General features: G+C 44.9%; 1 protein-coding gene across 1 annotated transcript in view; it reads left to right on the forward strand.

Moving 5' to 3' along the window:
- Nucleotides 1-20204, forward strand: part of FTO (FTO alpha-ketoglutarate dependent dioxygenase) — a 389618-nt gene that overhangs the window by 119909 nt on the left and 249505 nt on the right. Inside the window, exon 3 of the mRNA XM_043599212.1 lies at nt 7555-8179. Coding sequence (XP_043455147.1) covers nt 7555-8179 — 625 coding nt within the window. The remainder of the gene's footprint in view (nt 1-7554; nt 8180-20204) is intronic.

Genomic DNA, 20204 nt, shown 5'->3' on the forward strand with positions numbered 1-20204 from the left:
AGGGACAGAGAGAGAGGGAGAGAGAGAATCCCAAGCAGGCTCTATGCTGCCAGTGCAGAGCCTGACATGGGGCTTGAACTAATGAACCATGAGATCGTGATCTGAGCCAAAACCAAGAGTCTGACACTTAACTGACCGAGCCACCCAGGCGCCCCCAAATGTATCCATCTTTTAAAAGCTGCTTATTGATGAGCTGTGTATATGTACAATTTACATACCATACAATTCACCTTTTAAGATTATACAGTTCAGTAATTTTTGGTAAATTGGCAGAGTTGTGCAACTATCACCATGGTAGTTTTAGAACATTTCCAAAATGCCCAGAAGGTCCCTCCTGCCTTTTGCAGTCAGCCTTCTTTTCCACTCCTAGCTCAGACCCCCACTTATCTGCTTTCTATCAGTCTCAGACCTTTTCTTCTTTTACTCTTAGAAACAAGTCTTAAGCACTTATATTTGAGCCAGCCGAGGGCTTGGAGATAAAGTGGAGAATAAAGCCACTACCGTGTCCTTCTTCGGGGAGATTCAGGCTTGCAGGAGAGATTTTAAACAAATGATCCAGTGAAGAAATGGGCAGGAAACATGAATAGACACTTCTCTAAAGAAGACATCCAGATGGCCAATAGGCACATGAAAGGATGCTCAACGTCGCTCCTCATCAGGGAAATACAAATCAAAACCACACTCACATACCACCTCACGCCAGTCAGAGTGGCTAAAATGAACAAATCAGGAGACTATAGATGCTGGAGAGGAGGTGGAGAAACGGGAACCCTCTTGCACTGTTGGTGGGAATGCAAACTGGTGCAGCCACTCTGGAAAACAGTGTGGAGGGTCCTCAAAAAATTAAAAATAGATCTACCCTATGACCCAGCAATAGCACTGCTAGGAATATACCCAAGGGATATAGGAGGGCTGATGCATAGGGGCACTTGTACCCCAATGTTTATAGCAGCACTCTCAACAATAGCCAAATTATGGAAAGAGCCTAAATGTCCATCACCTGATGAATGGATAAAGAAATTGTGGTTTATATACACAATGGAATACTACTTGGCAATGAGAAAGAATGAAATCTGGCCCTTTGTAGCAACGAGGATGGAACTGGAGAGTGTTATGCTAAGTGAAATAAGTCAGACAGAGAAAGACAGATGCCATATGTTTTCATTCTTATGTGGATCCTGAGAAACTTCACAGAAGACCATGGGGAGGGGGAGGAAAAAAAACAGAGAGGGAGGGAGCCAAACCATAAGAGACTCTTAAAAACCGAGAACAAACTGAGGGTTGATGGGGGGTGGGAGGGAGGGGAAAGTGGGTGATGGGCATGGGGGGGCACCTGTTGGGATGAGCACTGGCTGTTGTATGGAAACCAATTTTCCAATAAATTTCATATTAAAAAAATAAAAATAAATAGTAGTTGAAATAAATAAGCAGTTACAGATTGGCACGTGCTGTGAAACCAGAAAGAGAAGTGTAATGAAGGGGAACAGGGATACGTACGTGAGGGTGGAAGTTCAGGGAAGGATTCTTTAGAAAGTGGCCTGGAGGATGAGAAGGTCCTGGCAGGTATAGATTTGGGGGAAAGGGCCTGTCCGAAGGGGGTTGCTGAATGCTGGCCCCTTGAGACCTGTAGGAAAAGAGGCAGATGTGGTTAAAGGGGAAAGGCAGATGAGAGATCAGTGCAAAATTTGGGGGGGGGGATACTTTCCCACGTCATTTGTACTGTTTTATTTTTGGAATGCTTTTTTTAATGTCAAGGTATTTACATGTGATACGCATATGGTTGTGTGAGTTTCCCAGGTCTTTAGAATTATTATTCTTCTGGGTTAAATACCTCTTCTGTAGTCTCCAGCCCCACTGTCTATTTGAGCAAGGGCAGCTGTCGGTAGATGTAGATGTGTGTTTGTGTATTATTTCCAGCCTTCCTCCTCTCCCAGTCCCAGAGTGGGTGTGTTCCCAAATAAAGTTCTTGGGAATTCTCTTATTTTGTTTCATATCTTATACTGAGGATTGTTTAGAAGAACCCCAGAACTGTTAAGACAGTATAGAGAAATTTCCTTCTGAACCACTGCTGTTGGTTAGATGTGCTTCGAACATACCGAGTGTTTGGGGACTTGCTCAGAGAATAATTAGTTTCGTGATAAAATTCGAGTGACTGCTCTTGGCTCCAGAATTGGTTGCTTACTAGCTTACATTGTTGTTGCTTACTAGCTTACGTTGCGCCCTTCACGAGCTGCATGAACAGAAAGTATGAGATTTCTCTTCTTCTTTTGCAAATGGAATAAGTGAGTATAGAAACTATAAATCCTAAATGCATCCCTGACAGTCTCAATGGCAATTCACAGTGGTGTGCCCCATAAGTCTGCTCTTTGTCAACTTTAAGTTTATGATCCCCCGCCTCAGATAGGCCCTGTGAGAAGCAGGGCAGTCCTACTGTCCCTTCCTAGTAAGGTCATTTTTCCGTATGCAGACTTGACTAATTCATTTTTCTTCTGCATACTTCCTCAGACTTCCTCCATACCTTCTGTTCCCTGCATTCTGGATTAGGCAGAATAGGCTAGATAATGCTGTAGTGACAAACAACCCTCAAATCTCAGTGGCTTCCCCCAACAATACTTCTTATTCACTTTACATATCATTTGTGGGTTGGCAAAGAGTCACTACCCATTAAAGTAGTAACTCAGAGATCCAAGCAGCCACTAGCCGGTTACTGTGCCAGAAAGAATGTTCTAGAGGGTCTGGCACTGGCAGTGAAGTGCTCCAGGCTGGAAGTGGCAGCCAGCATTTTTCACTGGGCAGAAATAGTGACATGTTTCATCCAGCATGAGGCGGGCTAGGAAGTGTAAGTTCACATGGGCCCCAAATCCTGGATGATAGGGGAGAAATCCAGAACTATTTGGCAAACAACCCAAATGACCGGCACACATTCTTAGCTAGTGATTTGTTTGGCGTTTTCACTGTGAAAATTGGAAGTGCTCCCCTCTCCCCCCCCCCAAAAAAATCCCGAAACTTAGTCGTTTGCATATTATCAAGTTTATGGCCCTATCTGAATTTACATCTTCTTTCTCCCAGTTTATTCCGATATAGGAAATATCTTTCCTCTGATCCAAATGTTTTCTGACCACGTACTCTTGTCCATAACGCATTTCAAGCATACACAGTGGTACCCTACTAAATGTTTAAGAATTGGTTGTCTGAAGGGGCGCCTAGGTGGCTCAGTCGGTTGGGCATCCGACTTCGGCTCAGGTCATGATCCCACGGTTTGTGAGTTCAAGCCCCGTGTCGGGCTCTGTGCCGACAGCTCAGAGCCTGGAGCCTGCTTCGGATTCTGTGTCTCCCTCTCTCTCTGCCCCTCCCCTGCTCATGCTCTGTCTCTCTCTCTCTCTTTCAGAAATAGTAAAAATTAAAAAAAAAAAAAAGAATTGGCCGTCTGGGAAAACAAAACGAAACAAAACCAAAAAACCCTTCAGCGTTGACTCAGTGTTTCCTGATTTCTGTGGTGTAAATACTTCCCCATGGCCAATTTCAAGCTACCAGGGCGGCATTACTGAACACACAGTTGCGAGGAGATGTATGCAAGAGCAGGCTTTCTCAAGAGGGATATGAAATGACTCCAGCCCTGGGAGGAGGACGAAGGTCTAGACTCGGATAGGACTGTAAACTTGATAATATGCAAATGACTAAGTCACAGGGAGTTTTTTGGCGGTTACTCATAAAGTAGACGTAAGTACTACTTGTATATGGTGCCTTTTTCATCACAGTACGCATATTAAACATGCGTATATGTGTCCATCTATCACACGTACGTGGACACGTATTTTGGTGCAGCTCGGTTTTTGTTTTCTTCAGGTTAAAAATAAAACAGTGCCACCATCTTCCTCCCCCCCCCCCCCAACTCCAGTGGGTTGCCCCACAGGGTACGTTCACACCCCTCACCTGGGAGGCTCCTGCCCTAGACACCCAAGGCCTTTGCTCCTGTAGTTCGTCACCCTGTGTTGTGCAGCAGCATCCTTCTCCTCTCGTTTTGTTCCCGGGGGTATCCTCACGAGCCCTGGTTGTACCCTCCCGTCTTCCAGTCTGGAAGGTTGGTGCCTCGAGCGGTATCGCCCTTCATCAGCCTCTGCGTTTTTCTGTTCCCCTCCGTAGCACGACCCCTGAGACAGACCTTCATACGTGCCACCTGCTTTCATGTCACCACCAGCCAACTCTCTTCGGACTCTTATCGCCAGCGCCCTCTTGCGATTGCTCACGTCACGGGCATCGATGATGGGCGTGCTGCCGCATCTAGGGGGTACTTTCTGGCCTCATCTTGCTTGGCCCCCCGGGGGCGGCTGCCTATGCCATCCTCCTTGAAATGCTCCTCTCTTCTGACTTCTGCAGTACTACCCTCTCCTGGTTTTCTCCCCCAAAAGTCTCTTTTGCTCCTTTGCTCTGTGGCTCAGGCAGTGGCTGCGGGCCCCCTTCTGCATTTGGGCTGTTGCCTTGAGAGAGCTCATTCATTTCCAGGTGTTTCCAAACCAAAGATGTGCCGGGAGCGCCTCCCGCTCTTGATTTTGGCTCAGGTCATGATCCCAGGGTAGTGGGATCGAGCCCCCTGTCGGGCTCTGCACTGAGTGTGGAGCCTGCTTGAGATTCTCTCTTTCTCTTGCTGCCCCCCCTTTCCCCGCTCGCGCACACACTCTCTCTCTCAAATAAAAGAAATCAAAAATTAAAACCACTAAAAAACAACAACAACAAAGGTGTGCCAACAAATGCCACCTGGATTTCCCTAGCTCCGCTTGCCCCTCTGAGCTCTGGGTGTGTCTGTGCAGTTGTCCCCTTGCTATTTTTACCTCAAGATTTCGTAGGTATCTTTTTTTAAAAAACTAATTTTTAATTTTATTTTTTATTTTTTTTTAATTTACATCCAAGTTAGTTAGCATATAGTGCAAGAATGACTTCAGGAGTAGATTCCTTAATGCCCCTTCCCCATTGAACCCATCCCCCCCCCCCACAACCCCTCCAGTAACCCTCAGTTTGTTCTCCATATTTATGAGTCTCTTCTGTTTTGTCCCCCTCCCTGTTTTTATATTATTTTTGTTTTCCTTCCCTTATGTTCATCGGTTTTGTCTCCTAAAGTCCTCATATGAGTGAAGTCGTATGATATTTGTCTTTCTCTGACTGGCTAATTTCACTCAGCATAATACCCTCCAGTTCCATCCACGTAGTTGCAAATGGCAAGATTTCATTCTTTTTGATTGCCGAGTAATACTCCATTGCATATATGTACCACATCTTTATCCGTTCGTCCATCGATGGACATCTGGGCTCTTTCCATACTTTGGCTATTGTTGATAGTGCTTCTATAAACACGGCGGTGCATGTGTCCCTTCGAAACGGCACACCCGTATCCCATGGATAAATGCCTAGTAGTGCAGTTGCTGGGTCGTAGGGTAGTTCTCTTTTTAGTTTTATGAGGAAACTCCATACTGTTTTCTGGAGTGGCTGCACCAGCTTGTATTCCCAAAGATTTTGAAGGTATCTTAATGGCTACAGCTCCAAAATAGAGCTCCTCATTCCTTCCAATTCTTCCACCTACTATTCCTGTTTTGTCCCAGTCTTTCTTATTTAAACCAAAAAATGGTAAGTTGTTTATTTAGTCATTAAATCCAGGAATCTACTAGTCGCCTATAATTGCTTTCCTTTCTTTGCCCCTCACATCTAATCCATAAGCACTTCCTTTTGCTCTGCCTATAAAGTATGTATTTTACCTGTCCATTTGTCTCTGTCTCTAATTCAGACCATCATCTCTTTCCCCTGGGATGGCTGTGATAGCACCTAATAGAATTTCCGCTTTCACATTTACCTCTTTCCAATCCATGCCCGATATTTTAACTAAGAGTGATTTTTATAAAAGGTCAATCAAATTACTCTTCTCCCCTTGAGCCCTCCAGTGCACTTTGAGTAAATCCCGGTTCCCTACTTTGACCTCCTAGGCTTCCTGTGGTCCAGCGTCTGTCTTCCCTTCAACCTCACCACGTCAACTCTGCTTTGGCTCTTTGGCTCAAGTAAAACTTGCCGCCATTTTGTCTCAAGATGGGGCTGGTGTCCTCAGCGCCAGTGTAGTTTTTGGTCTCTTCCCCGGGAAGCTCTCTCCCCAGCTTGTCACGTGGCTGACGCGGCCCTTTCCTGAAGATCACAGCTTAAATGCCAGCTCTTTAGAGAGTCTTTCCTCATCTAATGATATCCCAGTGGTTTGTTTCTGTCCTAGTACTTAATGCATTTTGAGATTGCTTTTCCTTATTTATTACCTGATCTGCTAGAAAACTCTGTGAGGGCAGGAACCTTATCTCTGTCTCATGTGCTCTGTAGACACATAATGAATGAAAAAATGTATGGAGGAATAAGTGGTCTCACCCTGTTTATCATATAAATGGTAATTATTAAATGAAGATATAGAAGAAATGTGTTTCAAAACTGGTTAGCAGTACAGTAGTGGGAAGGTACCGATCAGATTAAACTTTACAGGGGTAAATGTAAAATCCTGTGCTTCGGTTAAAAAAAAGTTCATTGCATTGTGTAGAATCCGGGATCTCTGGTTTGTCACCCGTTCATAAATCCTAGAAGCCAGAAGTGGTCGCTGACAGGGTAATGAAGTCCTCTACTGCATCAATAAATCCATGCATTTCCATATTAGAGGAAGGATTATCCTACAGTATTCTCTCCCAGTGACCCCAGTGGAATTATTACAGCTTTCTGAATCACAGTAGAATACCTCATTTATTCACTCATTCATTCAACATTTACTGAATCCATTCTGGGCACTAGTATTATAGTTGTAAACGAAAGTCTCATGGTTCTGGTGTTCGTGGGACTTGTTATCTAATTCCCAATGAGAAGCGATTTCTCTTTCAGTGAAAGTACTAAAGCAGAAACCAGTTTGGCACTTACTGGGAAACAAGGCAGTCTCGTCTGCCCTGGAACCAGACTCTGGAGCCTAGGCCTTCAAATCCCAGCTCCAACACGTATCAGCTACGTGACTTTGGGCAAGTGTTTAAAATGTCTCTGTGCTTCTGGATTCTCATCTAAAAACTGGAGATAATAACGGTGCTGCCACATAATGTTGTGAGCAGCGAATGAGTTACTGTGTATACATGATTTAGAATAGTACTGAGCATTTAGCTGGCACTTAAATAGGTGTTAAAGCGGTTAATTAATAAAATCATGTTGTCTGGAGGGCCAAAGGTCGGAAGACAGGTTGAGGGCAGGGAGAAGTGACCGTAGAGGGACCCTGGGAGATCAAAGCACAAATTATTATTAGAGTACTTTATTTATCTTAACGATTGATTGTTTTGAGCTTGGGCTTGTAGAAGCTAAAATCCAGACTGGACAGCCGATGGTAACTGTTTTATTTACTCTTCCGCTTGAGGCTGGAGAGATGTGAATCCTGTTTAGAAAGGCCACCCGCTACCTTGTGTTGTTTTTCCTCCTGATGCTGCCGACAAAGAAACAGACTTCTGGAAATGATAAAATCATAGCTCTCCATGAACACGTATTTTTGCTTTGGTTTTGTTTTAGTGGCAGCTGAAATATCCTAAACTAATTCTCCGCGAAGCCGGCAGCGTCCCCGAGGAGCTCCATAAAGAAGTTCAAGAAGCCTTCCTCACACTGCACAAGCATGGCTGCTTCTTTCGGGACCTGGTTAGGATCCAGGGCAAAGATTTGCTCACTCCGGTATCTCGCATCCTCATCGGAAACCCAGGCTGCACCTACAAGTACCTGAACACCAGGCTCTTTACGGTACCCTGGCCAGTGAAGGGTGCTAGTACGAGATACGAGGAGGCTGAAATAGCGGCTGCTTGTCAGACCTTCCTCAGGCTCAATGACTACCTGCAGATAGAGACCATCCAGGCTCTGGAAGAACTCGCCTGCAAAGAGAAGTCGAATATCGATGCCGTGCCAGTGTGTATAGGGCCGGACTTCCCCCGGGTCGGTATGGGGTCCTTCGATGGGCAGGATGAGGTGGACATTAAGAACAGAGCGGCGTACAACGTCACTTTGTTGAATTTCATGGATCCCCAGAAAATGCCATACCTGAAAGAGGAGCCTTACTTTGGCATGGGGAAAATGGCCGTGAGCTGGCATCACGATGAAAACCTCGTGGAGCGCTCAGCGGTGGCGGTGTATAGTTATAGCTGTGAAGGTACAGTCTGCCCTGTGAAGACGCAGCTCTGAGTGTAACACGACCAGAGTTGTGTAGGCTCTGGAGGTGTGTGCGCGTGCGCGTGTGCGTGTGTGCGCGTGTGCGTGCATCTGTGTGTACACGGTGTTGCCTGCCCTCTTGAGGTTTGCCGCACCCATGTCTCTGCAGAACATACCTCTTTCTCGTCTCGGGGCGCTGCCCAACTCTTTGTTACACGGGACGCAGATGGAGTATTTTCGCGTGTAAGCACCACTGTCATTCCGTCTTTCTCATGCCCAGGAGAACAGATCTTGGTTTCATACAGTCAACCTCCTTTCTCTAAAGCTCAGAGTAGACGGTGCAGTTGCTATAATTAACTTGCTGATAAAGGGCTGGGAAAACAAAAATCTGTCAAATCTTTCCCGGTTCCCACAGGTGCACGCTGCCCGTCTTGCCAAACTCCTTTATTGTGGTTGACATCACTGTCTTGATGGGAGTGATTTGTCAAACATGGACTTGTTCTTGGCTTCGTACAGATTTGACTACTGTCCTTCCTTGCCGGAAGCGGTTGGAGTAGGTTCTGTGAGCAGACAGTCCTCTATTTTTAGGAGACTCTCCAGTCCCCTATAAGCGCTGCTGCAGTTCGAGTCCTGAAAGGGGTGCTGTGGGTGAACTTGTTCTTGCAGTTTCCGAAACCTGGTCCCCTTGGAACAGAGACCCTAGGCTACCTTTTCGAGGCCTACCGGAACTTTCCTTCCTGTGTTGTTCAGTTGCTCTGGGTGCAGGGTCTCTGCTGTTTTTCAGCACAGGCTCCTAAGACAATTGGGCAGATCCAGGATGGCGTGACCACGCTGACTTCGTTCTTTGCCTGATCATTTGACAGAGGGGTACAAGATGCGGTATTAACCCTGTTGTCTATCTCTTCGACCTGTTTACTGGAAGATGCTTGCAAGAGCAGAGTTCTAGATGTCCCATCAGGGAAAGACCTGGAACTTTTAAGGGTCAGTGCTTTCTGAAAACGATTTTTTTATTTTTAAGAAAAAATTTTTTTTTTCAACGTTTATTTATTTTTGGGACAGAGAGAGACAGAGCATGAACGGGGGAGGGGCAGAGAGAGAGGGAGACAGAATCGGAAACAGGCTCCAGGCTCTGAGCCATCAGCCCAGAGCCCGACACGGGGCTCGAACTCACGGACCGCGAGATCGTGACCTGGCTGAAGTCGGACGCTTAACCGACTGCGCCACCCAGGCGCCCCGGAAAAGGGATCTTAAAAGGACGTTCTCGTGGTTCTCTTCCCATTTCTTCCCATTTCCCAATCTCAAACACTGCCTCGGGGTGGGTAAGACATTTTCCAACTTTTACCTTACGTCTTCAGCCCGGAACAAGGAACTAGTTGAGCATTTGGAAATTTTAGCAGTTTCTCTGGCATCGTAAATAATGATGCTGACCTAAGAAAATTGCTTGAAGGGGATTTGATGCTGTCCTAATGGAAGGAATGGAGATCCTCTGATCTTTAATAAGGCGTTGCCAAGGATTTAAGAATGATCACATCCAAGAACTCTGATGTGAAGGAACAATGGAGTTTGTTAGTTTCCTTCTTAAGGAGGCAACTCTCTAAAATTGAGGCAGTGGTATGTGATAGCTCAGGCTGCTACAAAGGTGTCTTTGTGTTCCCACCTCCTCTCAGCCCCACAGTTTTAATAGTCCTTTTGTGCTCCCAGAGCGTGGGTGATCAAGTCTTTTTTGAAGCCTAGAATGTCGTTCAGAAAGGAATTTAAATTTTTAATGAGTAGTTTCTGTGGTCGGGAGTAGTTAAGACTGATAAAGTATACAAGTCTACGTAAACATATGAAGGTTTAGCCTTGCAGCTGACTGTCGTCTGGAGGAGGGAAGTGCAGAGTTCAAATCCGTAAGAGCAGAGGGATTCCTTTGTTCTCTTAGCCCCCCGAGAGTCCCAGAGCTCTCGTGATTATAACAGCAGCAACACCAGGAGCTCTCATTTATTGAGCACCTACTGTGTGCTGGGCATCGGTATAAGCATTTGACATGTATTGACCCATTTTATTCCCGTAACAACCCTGTGAACCAAGTGCTGCTGTTCTCCTCATTTTACGGATGGGGAAACTGAGGCACGGGAGGATGATTAACTTTTCCACGGTTGTACAGCTATTAATGAGCAAAGGTGGGATTTGAACCCAGACATTCTGGCTTCAGAGTGCTAACAGTGAAGGCCAAGTGCCTTATGAGCAGATATTTTCTACCCTTGCAGTACAGCTCCCTCTGGGATTTGGGTTTCTAAAGTGCCCACCTCTGGAAAAGTGAAGGGAATATTCTACTTGCTCCTCCTCGCAGGTCCTGTATCCTCTCCTCTTCTTCCCGCCACCTCCCTTCTCTCCCCCCACCGCGACATCCGCTATAGCTTCCTACACATGCTCTCAGGTGATTGGAATGCATTAGATAAGCTTATTCTATGAAATGGAACCTCTGTCTAGGTCTCCGGCTGTGGTGTCGGGTCAGATGGCTTACAAAGCATGTGCCTTGAACCTGTTCTCGGTGGCTGCATTTCTTCCAGACGACTTTTTCCAGGTGACAAGGGATATGTTTACTTCCCTGGCCTCCTTGTAATCCTGCCAGAAGTATGGTAAGGGCGGACTTCAAGAGAGCCACTTGGGTTAAAATCACGACTAGGGTTAGAAAAGGCTTTAAGGGAGTGAAGAGAAAGGAAATTTCAGCCAACTGTGCTGTTTTCTGGATCCTTGAACACGTTTGTCGAGCAGCTGCTCAAGGAGGTTCAGTTAACTGTTCTAGACACTGCAGAGGATGCGGAAGCAAATCAAATGCTCTTCTTGTGTTGAAAAGATGGGTGAACTAAAGTGTGCCCTTGTGATTATAATTACGAAATGAGGAAACGTCAGGTCTGGAAGAGACTTTTGAAGTCACCTAGTTCAAGTGTCTCATTTTATACATGAAGACACTGAGGCAGGGAGAATGGCAGTGACTGGTCCAAGGTCACATAGCTATTTAGTGATAAGAGAGCGTTTCATGCCATAGGAGCTCCTGCAAATGCATTAGGAGTTCAGAACAGAAGTGATTACTTCCTGCTGAAAATTAAATTCAGGTGCAGCTTAAGAACCTTCAGGACTTTGTTCTCAATGCCTTTTCCTAGAGAAATCTTCATGTGGATTTATAATGAACCAGTCATGCCTCTTTGGTTTATTTCTGTGAGTAGAGGTCATCGAGAAGTAATTTGTATAGGGTACGTGTAATTATATGATAAATTCATTGGCTTCACAAGCAGTCCTAGTTAATAGATATCCCCAGTAAGAAGATTGAAATGGTACAATATTTAATCAGGAATGGCTTCAGGGAATCATGTGTAAATAGGCAGAGTATTTGATTTTCCTGTGCTAGCTTTGCTGGCAATTGCTTGTTACTCCTAGATCCAAACACACACACACACACACACACACACACACACACACACACACACACACATTTTAGCAGGGAAGGCATTAACAATCTATTGTTTAATTGTTCTCCAACGGGAATACCTTCAAAAAGATCAGGTAAATAATTATTTGCTACTGTTTTTGGTCATTTGGAAGGAAACATTTTCTGCAGCGTTGTCTTTATAAAAAAAATTCTTAAGAATTTTATTTTATTTATTTAAAAAAATTCTTTTAGTGTTTTTTTTCTTATTTTTGAAAAAGAGAGAAACAGAGCCAAGTGGGGGAGAGGAAGTGAGAGAGGGAGACACAGAATCCCAAGCAGGCTTCAGGCTCTGAGCTGTCAGCACAGAGCCCGATGTGGGGCTCAAACCCACAGACTGCAAGATCATGACCTGAACTTCACCGACTGAGCCACCCAGGCACCCCAAGAATTTTAACTCATGCTACGTATTGCAGATTCCTATTTTCCAGATTCCTGGGAAGGCAAGGTGAGGAAGAAAAGGAAGAGAGACCAGTCCATGATTCCTGTTGAGTATGTGATAGACTAGAAAGCAGGGACTTTGTAATACTTATCTTAGAATTCTAGGATTCCCACTCATGTCTTTGACTAGGAAAAACTGAATTCACTTAAGGATGGAAATTGGTTGCCATGATTCTCTCTTTTTTTAAAGATGTTATTTTTAAATAATCTGTACACCCAACGTGGGGCTTGAACTCACAACCCCAAGATCAAGAGTCACCTGCTCCACCAAATGAGCCAGCCAGTCCCCCCATGTTGCTGTAATTCTTAAATCTTTACTTTTAAACGAGTAGCTTTGTCTTCCTTAGCTTGTCTTTGGGAGCATGAAAGACTAGACTGTAATTGAAGCTAGGAGCTTGGGAGCATTCCTAATTTTTTTAAATGTTAGGATTTTTCTTTCTTGAGAGAGAGATCGTGAGCATGCAAGCAGGGGAGGGGTAGAGAATCCTAAGCAGGCTCCACCCTCAGCAAGAAGCCTGACCTGGGGCTCCATGCCACCAGCCCGGGATCATGACCTGAGCTGAAATCAAGAGTCAGATGCTCAACCAACTGAGCCACCCATGTGCCCCCCAAATGCTATGATATTTAATGTTTGTCTTAGTCTTCCCCCATTCCTATCTGAGATCTCAAAGCTCTTTGTTTGTTTCATTGTATCATGCCATGTTTGTTAGTTTTGTTGTTGTTGTTGTTTTTAAGTAGGTTTCGCGCCCAGCACGGAGCCCAGTGTGGGGCTTGAGCTTGACCCTGAGATCAAGACCTGCGCTGAGATCAAGAGTCAGCCACTTAGCTGCCTGAGCCATCCAGGCACCCCTGTTGTTAGTTAGCTAGTTTTGAAGTCACTTCTACCACTCAGTAAACCTTTTTTGGTCTACCAAGTCCTATTTTTTAAAATCCCCATGGAATTATTTATGCACTTAACAATAAGCATCTACTGTTTGCCAACCACTTTTCTAGGTGCCGAGCATCTAAGCATGAACAAAAATCCCTGCCCTCATGGAGCTTATATTTTAGCAAAGAGAGACAGAAAACGAACAAGAAGTTTGTACAGGGGTGAGGCACAGGTGTACCGTTTTAAATAGGCTTCCTTCAGAAGGTCACATTTGAGCCAAGGCTGGAAGGAGTGAGTGGGAGAACACCTTGGGTAGAGGGAATATTGAAGGCCTAGAGATGGAACCTGATGTTGGGATATTTCAGAAGCAGCAAGTGCAGACGCAGTAGTGGAGTGAGAGAAGAGGGAGAGTAACAGCCGTGAAGACAGAGAGGAAAGACGAGGAGCCGAGAGTGGGCAGCAGCTAATACAGATGTAGTACTGTAATACGAGGTAGCGGGTTTGTACACAGTGTGGCAGGAGATGGGAGCCATTGTGGGTTTGAGTCAAAGGAGGGAGGTGGCACTGGAAGCAGCAGAAAGAGACTATTGCAGTAATCCAGATTAGAGAAGGGGGGCGGGTTTAGAAGAGGCAGAGGTAATCCAGATTGGAGAAGGGGGGCCGGATTAGAAGAGGCAGAGGTAGTCCAGATTGGAGAAGAGGGGCCGGATTAGAAGAGGCAGAGGTAAGGAGAGGTGTTTGTATGATGGCACCCATCTTCTCCATGGAGAAAAGGAGCAGTGTTCAGTGCCGGTGAGAAAAGAGGACCAGCAGTGACATCTCCTAATTGTCGAGAGAAGACCAGCCAACAAAAATGGCTGATTTTTGCCCCCTTCCCTCAATAGTTATATTGAGGCATAATTTACATGCAACAAACTGCACATACTTAAAGTTTACCTTCGTAGGAGTTTTAACACACCTGTGAAACCATGACCACACTCAAGATAGTGAATTTTCTGCAGAAGCTTCCTCGATCCCTGATGATTAATGATGTTGAGCTTTGTTTCATGTGCTACTTGGCTATTCGTGTATCTTCTTTTGAGACATGTCTCTTCAAGGTTTTTTTGCCCATTTTGAATTGAGTTGTTGGTTTAGTTGTTGAGTTTTAGGAGCTCTTTATAAGTTGTGGATGTTAACTTCTTAACAGATAAATGATTTGCAAATACCTTCCCCAAGAATGGCTGTTTTTTTTTTTTTAATTTTTTTTTTTTAACGTTTTTATTTATTTTTGAGACAGAGAGAGAGCGTGAACAGGGGAGGGGCAGAGAGAGAGGGAGACACAGAATCCGAAACAGGCTCCAGGCTCTGAGCAGTCAGCACAGAGCCCAACGCGGGGCTCGAACTCACGGACCGTGAGATCATGACCTGAGCCGAAGTCGGACGCTTAACCGACCAAGCCACCCAGGCGCCCCTGAGTTTTTAATGATGTATTCATGTGATGTGCAGGGAATAAGAGGACAGGTTAGAGTGGAACAAGTTTTATTGTCTAAGACAATTTAATTCTGTATTACTGAATGACATCATTTATATTAGCACCTCAGAAATGCTTCCTTCCAGTGTATTTTCCCCCTTGAGCAGTAACCACTGTCCTGCCTTCCAGGGCCATACATTAGTTTTGCACATACTTGAGCTAGAATTGTAAGCTCCTTAAAGACATGGTTTCTGTCCTTCTTTGTGTAGATAATGGTAGAAGAGTAAGTATTTGTTGCCTAAAGTCAGTATTTCTAGTTTTGAGTAGTTTATGCTGTTCATCTACATTCTGGCCACTGCCCAATAACTCTGATTTCTATAACTACAATTTCTGTTTAGTATCAGGATTCGATTGCAAATAGCGGATACCTGACCTAAACAGACTTCATTTAAAAAGATAAGGAATTGTCTTACTTAATACTAAGCCCGGCGACCTCACTGGCTTCAAGCAATTATTTCAGTAGTTAGTAGTGTGGTCAATTTCCAGTTTCTTTCCCTTCATCTTTTGGCTCTTCTTAAGCTGTTGCTTTCCTCTCTTGGGACAAGCAGTCTCATGGTCCCCACATGCCTGCCCCTTGCTGTTGTGGCCGCTCCCTTTCTTTTTCATGAACTTTGAGAAGGAGAAAAACTGAGTCTTGGACATGTACTTTGAACTCTGGATAGAGCTTTGCCTGAAGCTAGACGGACAACTAATTATCCTCTTTTGATTAATCCAGTTTGGGTTCTGATCTTCTATGTTGTTTACAACGTAAAGGTTTCCTATAAGTCTCTATGACTCTTTGTCCTTTCCCGAGACTGCCCAGGGAGTTACAGCCTCTGGTGTTAGGTCTGGTTTGGAGAATGTATTGTTTGAGAAGTATTTCTGCTTCCTTTCCCCATTTCGTATTATACTTCGGATAAGGGAATGGTTTTGAAGCTTTAGCCAAGAGCATCCAGATCCATTTTTCTCTCCTTTTCTCACTTTTACTTTTTCCCCCCAAGCCCATGAAACATGATGTAATGAGGTTCTTCTGTGTATGTGGATATTTATATGTTAAATTTTTTTTTTCAGACGCTCAATCTGAAAGCTGACAGAGCCAGACATCATGTTGAAAGGCTTTAGATTTTTCGGTAAAGAGTTAGCAATATTTCTCCTGAAACCCCAGATAATTTATAATTAATTTTAGAATTCATCCGAGTCAAGGGACTACGTTTGTCCTGAATTGCTTGTTTTGAGGCATCTGAGAGCAGGCTCCAGGTTCTTATAGACTCTGAGCTGGGACTGATTTGGTACTCCCCGGTGCCCCCCACCCTTCAAACTTCTCTGAATTCATTTCTTCAGACCATTCATTCCTCAGTGGCTGGGAAGGAGTTTGCTCTCTGTCAGCCCCAGGCTTGACTGCTCATTCCTCACGACCAACCAAGGACTGTGTCTCTAAGTTGTAGAAATCTTCCAGGGTGGCTTCTCCTTGGCTAACCCTCCTTTCCTAGGGAGATGCTCTTGAGGAGTGTTTCCCAAATGTTCTCTGGCTTATGCCATTCACCATCACAGTGGAAACCGATCCAGAGAAAGTATGCAAAGACTGCACACAGAAGTGTCTACCTTTCAGGGGGACCACTCTGAACAACGCATCTGAGCTATGAAAAAGTCGTTAGGGTCCATCATTGCCCTCAGTCTTAAATTGCTTACCACGGTTCGCAAAGCCATCCGTGTCCTGGCCTCTGCCCACCTCTCCAAACTCTTCGCTTGCTATTCCGTGTCCTTCATTTGATACATTGCAGCTCGGAATTGCACCCATCTTGTACATCCGTCATGCCTTATCCCTCCCAGAATGTATCTTCCCAACCCCACATCTTCCCCTCCCCCCTCCGACTCTCTCCCTTTTCCAAGACAGATTCTCCATCCCAGACACTGCAGTGTGACAGATCAGCACGGGACAGAGAAAGCACCATGAGCTTTTGCATACCAGCTGACTAGCTGCAACTTCTGGGTTTCTCCTGCCTTAAGATATAGGACGTGGATAGGAAGGAAGGGACCTGCTGCGTAAGCCCTTCTGGGGGTGGGGTTAAGGAAACAGAATATAATTGCCAAGGCCAGGGTCTTAGAAATCTTAGTACTTGGCCAAAGGAATAGAGAATAGGAAATATATTTGATGGCATTCCTCTTTCACCAAATGGGAATTAATTGCTCAACACCTAGTTAGCATAAAAGAATCAAATTGGCTAATTTGGGAGGGGGGATGTTTTAGAATTTTAAACTTGACGTTTACACTTAGCATTCTTTCGTATTTTGTCACGTCTTTGACTTCTTGAACGGCCTGGCTGGTGGGAGCCAGGAATGCACGAGACACGAGACACTTGCAATCCTCTCAGCGTTCCTGGGGTTTAAAGGCAAGTAGGAGCCGATTGCCTCTGCTTGTTTCCAGAATAGCATGAGGCAGAGTAATCAGCTGCAGTTGCTATAGATAATTACGAGTTGATTTTATGGAGTAAGTGAGCAACGCTATACTTACACAGTAAAAAATTTATCAGACACCGAGCTTCCCTCCCTCCTCCGGACCCAGCCCAAGGGGGAAACAAACCTTCCAAGAAAACCTTATTTTAATGAGCACATTTCAAAGGTGCTGGATTTATGGGAGACATCAGGAAACACCGATTGCAATGACTGTCTCTGTTTGTCGTTCAAGACTTTATTGGTGCCATACTGGGACGAGTGGGGGATGGCAGAGAGAGGGGAGAGTTGTCAACTAGCCCATTAGCCTACAAAGACCACCACTTAGAAGAATAGCTGTATTCACTGTCTTGAAGCCACTATAGCGTCATTGTCACTGTAGTTTAAAAATCATTTCTTTTTAAAGTTCAGTCATAGTGGATTTCATGAGAGAGAGAGAGAGAGAGAGAGAGAGAGAGAGACATATGAAAAGCCTTCATAGAATATTTCTATTCTTTCTCCTTGTGCTGCTTGCTACATCTGTTATCATTAGGGCTCTCTAGAACGAAGCCGCTGAAAGCCCTAGGGTATCACAAATATAAACATACGATTTCTCATATCAGTATTCTTTTGCTAAATGGGTCTGGTTATCAAATAATTTAGGATTAATTACTTTATTATGTCGTATGCTGGTATTCATCACGTGACATCATCATTATTTTATAAAGCCTGGCTTCCTCACTAACGTGCACAGTAGACATCTCTATCAAATCACAGATATCAAGACTCCAGAGCAGGGGTTGGCAAACATTTCTGAATACGGGGCTGGCCAGATGATGAATATTTTCGGCTTCGTGGGCCTTATGCTCTGTGTCTTTGCTACTCAGCCTTGCTGTTTTATGTGAAAGCAGCCTCGGACTGCTGTGTGAATGAATGGGCTGTGACTGTGTTCCAGTTACTTTAAGCAGGTGATGGGCCTGGTTTGCCTGTGGGCTAGAACAAAGTTCAGAGACTTGTAAGTGGCTGTAGGGGCCAGGCAGCTACTGCAAATGGGTGAAATGGCTGACAGGGACTGCCACTAGCCCAGAGGACATGCCTTGTCTCAAAGGGGCAGTTACTTCTTCGCCTGTGACTGCCTCAGTGATACCAGATCTTGTAATTCAACAATAGCTGGACATTCGTATTTTTATGCAAAGCACTTGTATCAGTTGGCAGCTAACTTAGTTTTGTTTACAATTTTTTTGATGTTTATTATTTATTTTTGAGACAGAAACAGAGCATGAGTGGGGGAGGGGGCAGAGAGAGAAGGAGACAGAATCTGAAGCAGGCTCCAGGCCCTGAGGTGTCAGCACAGATCCCAAAGTGGAGCTTGAACCCACGAACTGTGAGCCCAAGTCAGACGCTTAACCAGCTGAGCCACCCAGGCTCCCGCTAACTTGGTTTGGTTAAGAAGATGTCGTGCAGGTCAAGTTGTACGCCTTTCGTGGGCTCTTTTCTGGTCCATGAGCTCTAGTTTTCTAGCAGATTCTAGAATTTTCAGGTGTAACTATTATGTATAAATAAGACATGCCTAGAGAGCGCCATCAGACGTGTATAGCAAATGATCTGTCTCTGCTGCTGCTTACGACCCCTTCTAGTGCCAGTGACAGACATTCAGTAATTGATTATACCACTCTTTCTGCTGAGCTTGGAGAGAAATTCAGAATAATTCTGTACCAGGGGTCACAAAAGCCACAACCGACGAATTAGTTGTGTCCTCTGATATGTAAGATATTTGTCATTCCTGTTCCAGAGGGTTCTCTTTTTTTTTTTTTTTTTTTTAATATTTTTTTTAAATTTTTTTTTTCAACGTTTATTTATTTTTGGGACAGAGAGAGACAGAGCATGAATGGGGGAAGGGCAGAGAGAGAGGGAGACACAGTATCGGAAACAGGCTCCAGGCTCTGAGCCATCAGCCCAGAGCCCGACGCGGGGCTCGAACTCACGGACCGCGAGATCGTGACCTGGCTGAAGTCGGACGCTTAACCGACTGCGCCACCCAGGCGCCCCAAGAGGGTTCTCTTTTAAATGGTTTTGGGATTACCCTAGAAAAATGGCTTTAGACTTGTTACTATATGACTTTATTCGTAAAGAAAACTAGCTTAGAGTTGCTCCTAACCACAGAATGCTTGAGAAGACATTTATCAGAAATAACAAATAGGAAAACAAGATAAGATTCTGCTCTTATGGCAGTATCAGATTTTAGATTCAAACTTAAGGAATTGAAGAATATCTAGAGCTGGATGGGCCCTTGGAGGTCATTTAGTGGCATTCCTTCCTTGAAGTTGGATTTCTGGTCCGGTTTCTTTCCCCACCATGTGAATTAATAAGTATAAAGGGGATTTCTTCCCCCTTCCCCCTTCTTTCACGGCCTTTGACCCTTGCGCACAGTTACCGCAGAGTGGGGTGTTCAGAACGAGGAATTTCTGTGGATGGGTCCGTGCCCTCTGGGATGCATGTACTTTTGGGCTGTGGATGTGACACGCACCTGATGCAGCCTGCGTGAAACCCGCTTTATTGCCCATTGTGACCATATGAAACTTTGCATCTTTTTGTCTTCCTGCATCGTTTCCTCCTCTGCCCGCTGAGAGACTGTACTTGTCTTTCACATTTGATCTTCTCCAAGAATTCTGCTCTACCCATTCGAACCCTCACCGAGCCCGTCTCTTCTCTCAATTTCTTCACTGTTGAGAACAGTACTAACTTAGCAGCGCCACACTTTATTATGTTATTTGGTTTAATTCGTAGTGTTTCCTACTCCCCCCACCCCGGAATTAACATTTTTTTCCCTGCCATCTAGTCCAGGAAGGATTGTGAATGGTGTGAACTGAAAGAGCATTTTTTTAAAAAAACTTGTTTTAATGTTTATTTATTTTTGAGAGACTGAGAGACAGAGCGCGAGTGGGGGAGGGGCAGAGAGAGAGGGAGACGCAGGATCTGAAACAGGCTCCGAGCTCTGGGTGGTGAGCACAGACCCTGATGTGGGGCTCAAACCCATGAACTGTGAGATCGTGACCTGAGCCGAAGGCAGAAGCTCAACCTGCTGAGCCACACAGGCGCCCCTGCATTTTGTTTTTTAAGTAAGCCCTTAAGTACAGCCAGTCACTGAATGCCTTCTATGTGCTCCTTAGTAGGGCTCTAAATGCAGATGAAACAGGAAATTGGACCCTCCCCTTGAAGACCAGAGACTGGTGTCTAATGGAATTTAAAATGTCCTTTGAACATTTACAACTTCACTAGAAAGAAAGCTCCACTAGGGCAAAGCTCTTTGACTCATTCGTTGATAGATC

This window comes from Prionailurus bengalensis, chromosome E2 (genome assembly GCF_016509475.1).
Source record: "Prionailurus bengalensis isolate Pbe53 chromosome E2, Fcat_Pben_1.1_paternal_pri, whole genome shotgun sequence".
Classification (NCBI taxonomy): Eukaryota; Metazoa; Chordata; class Mammalia; order Carnivora; family Felidae; genus Prionailurus; species Prionailurus bengalensis.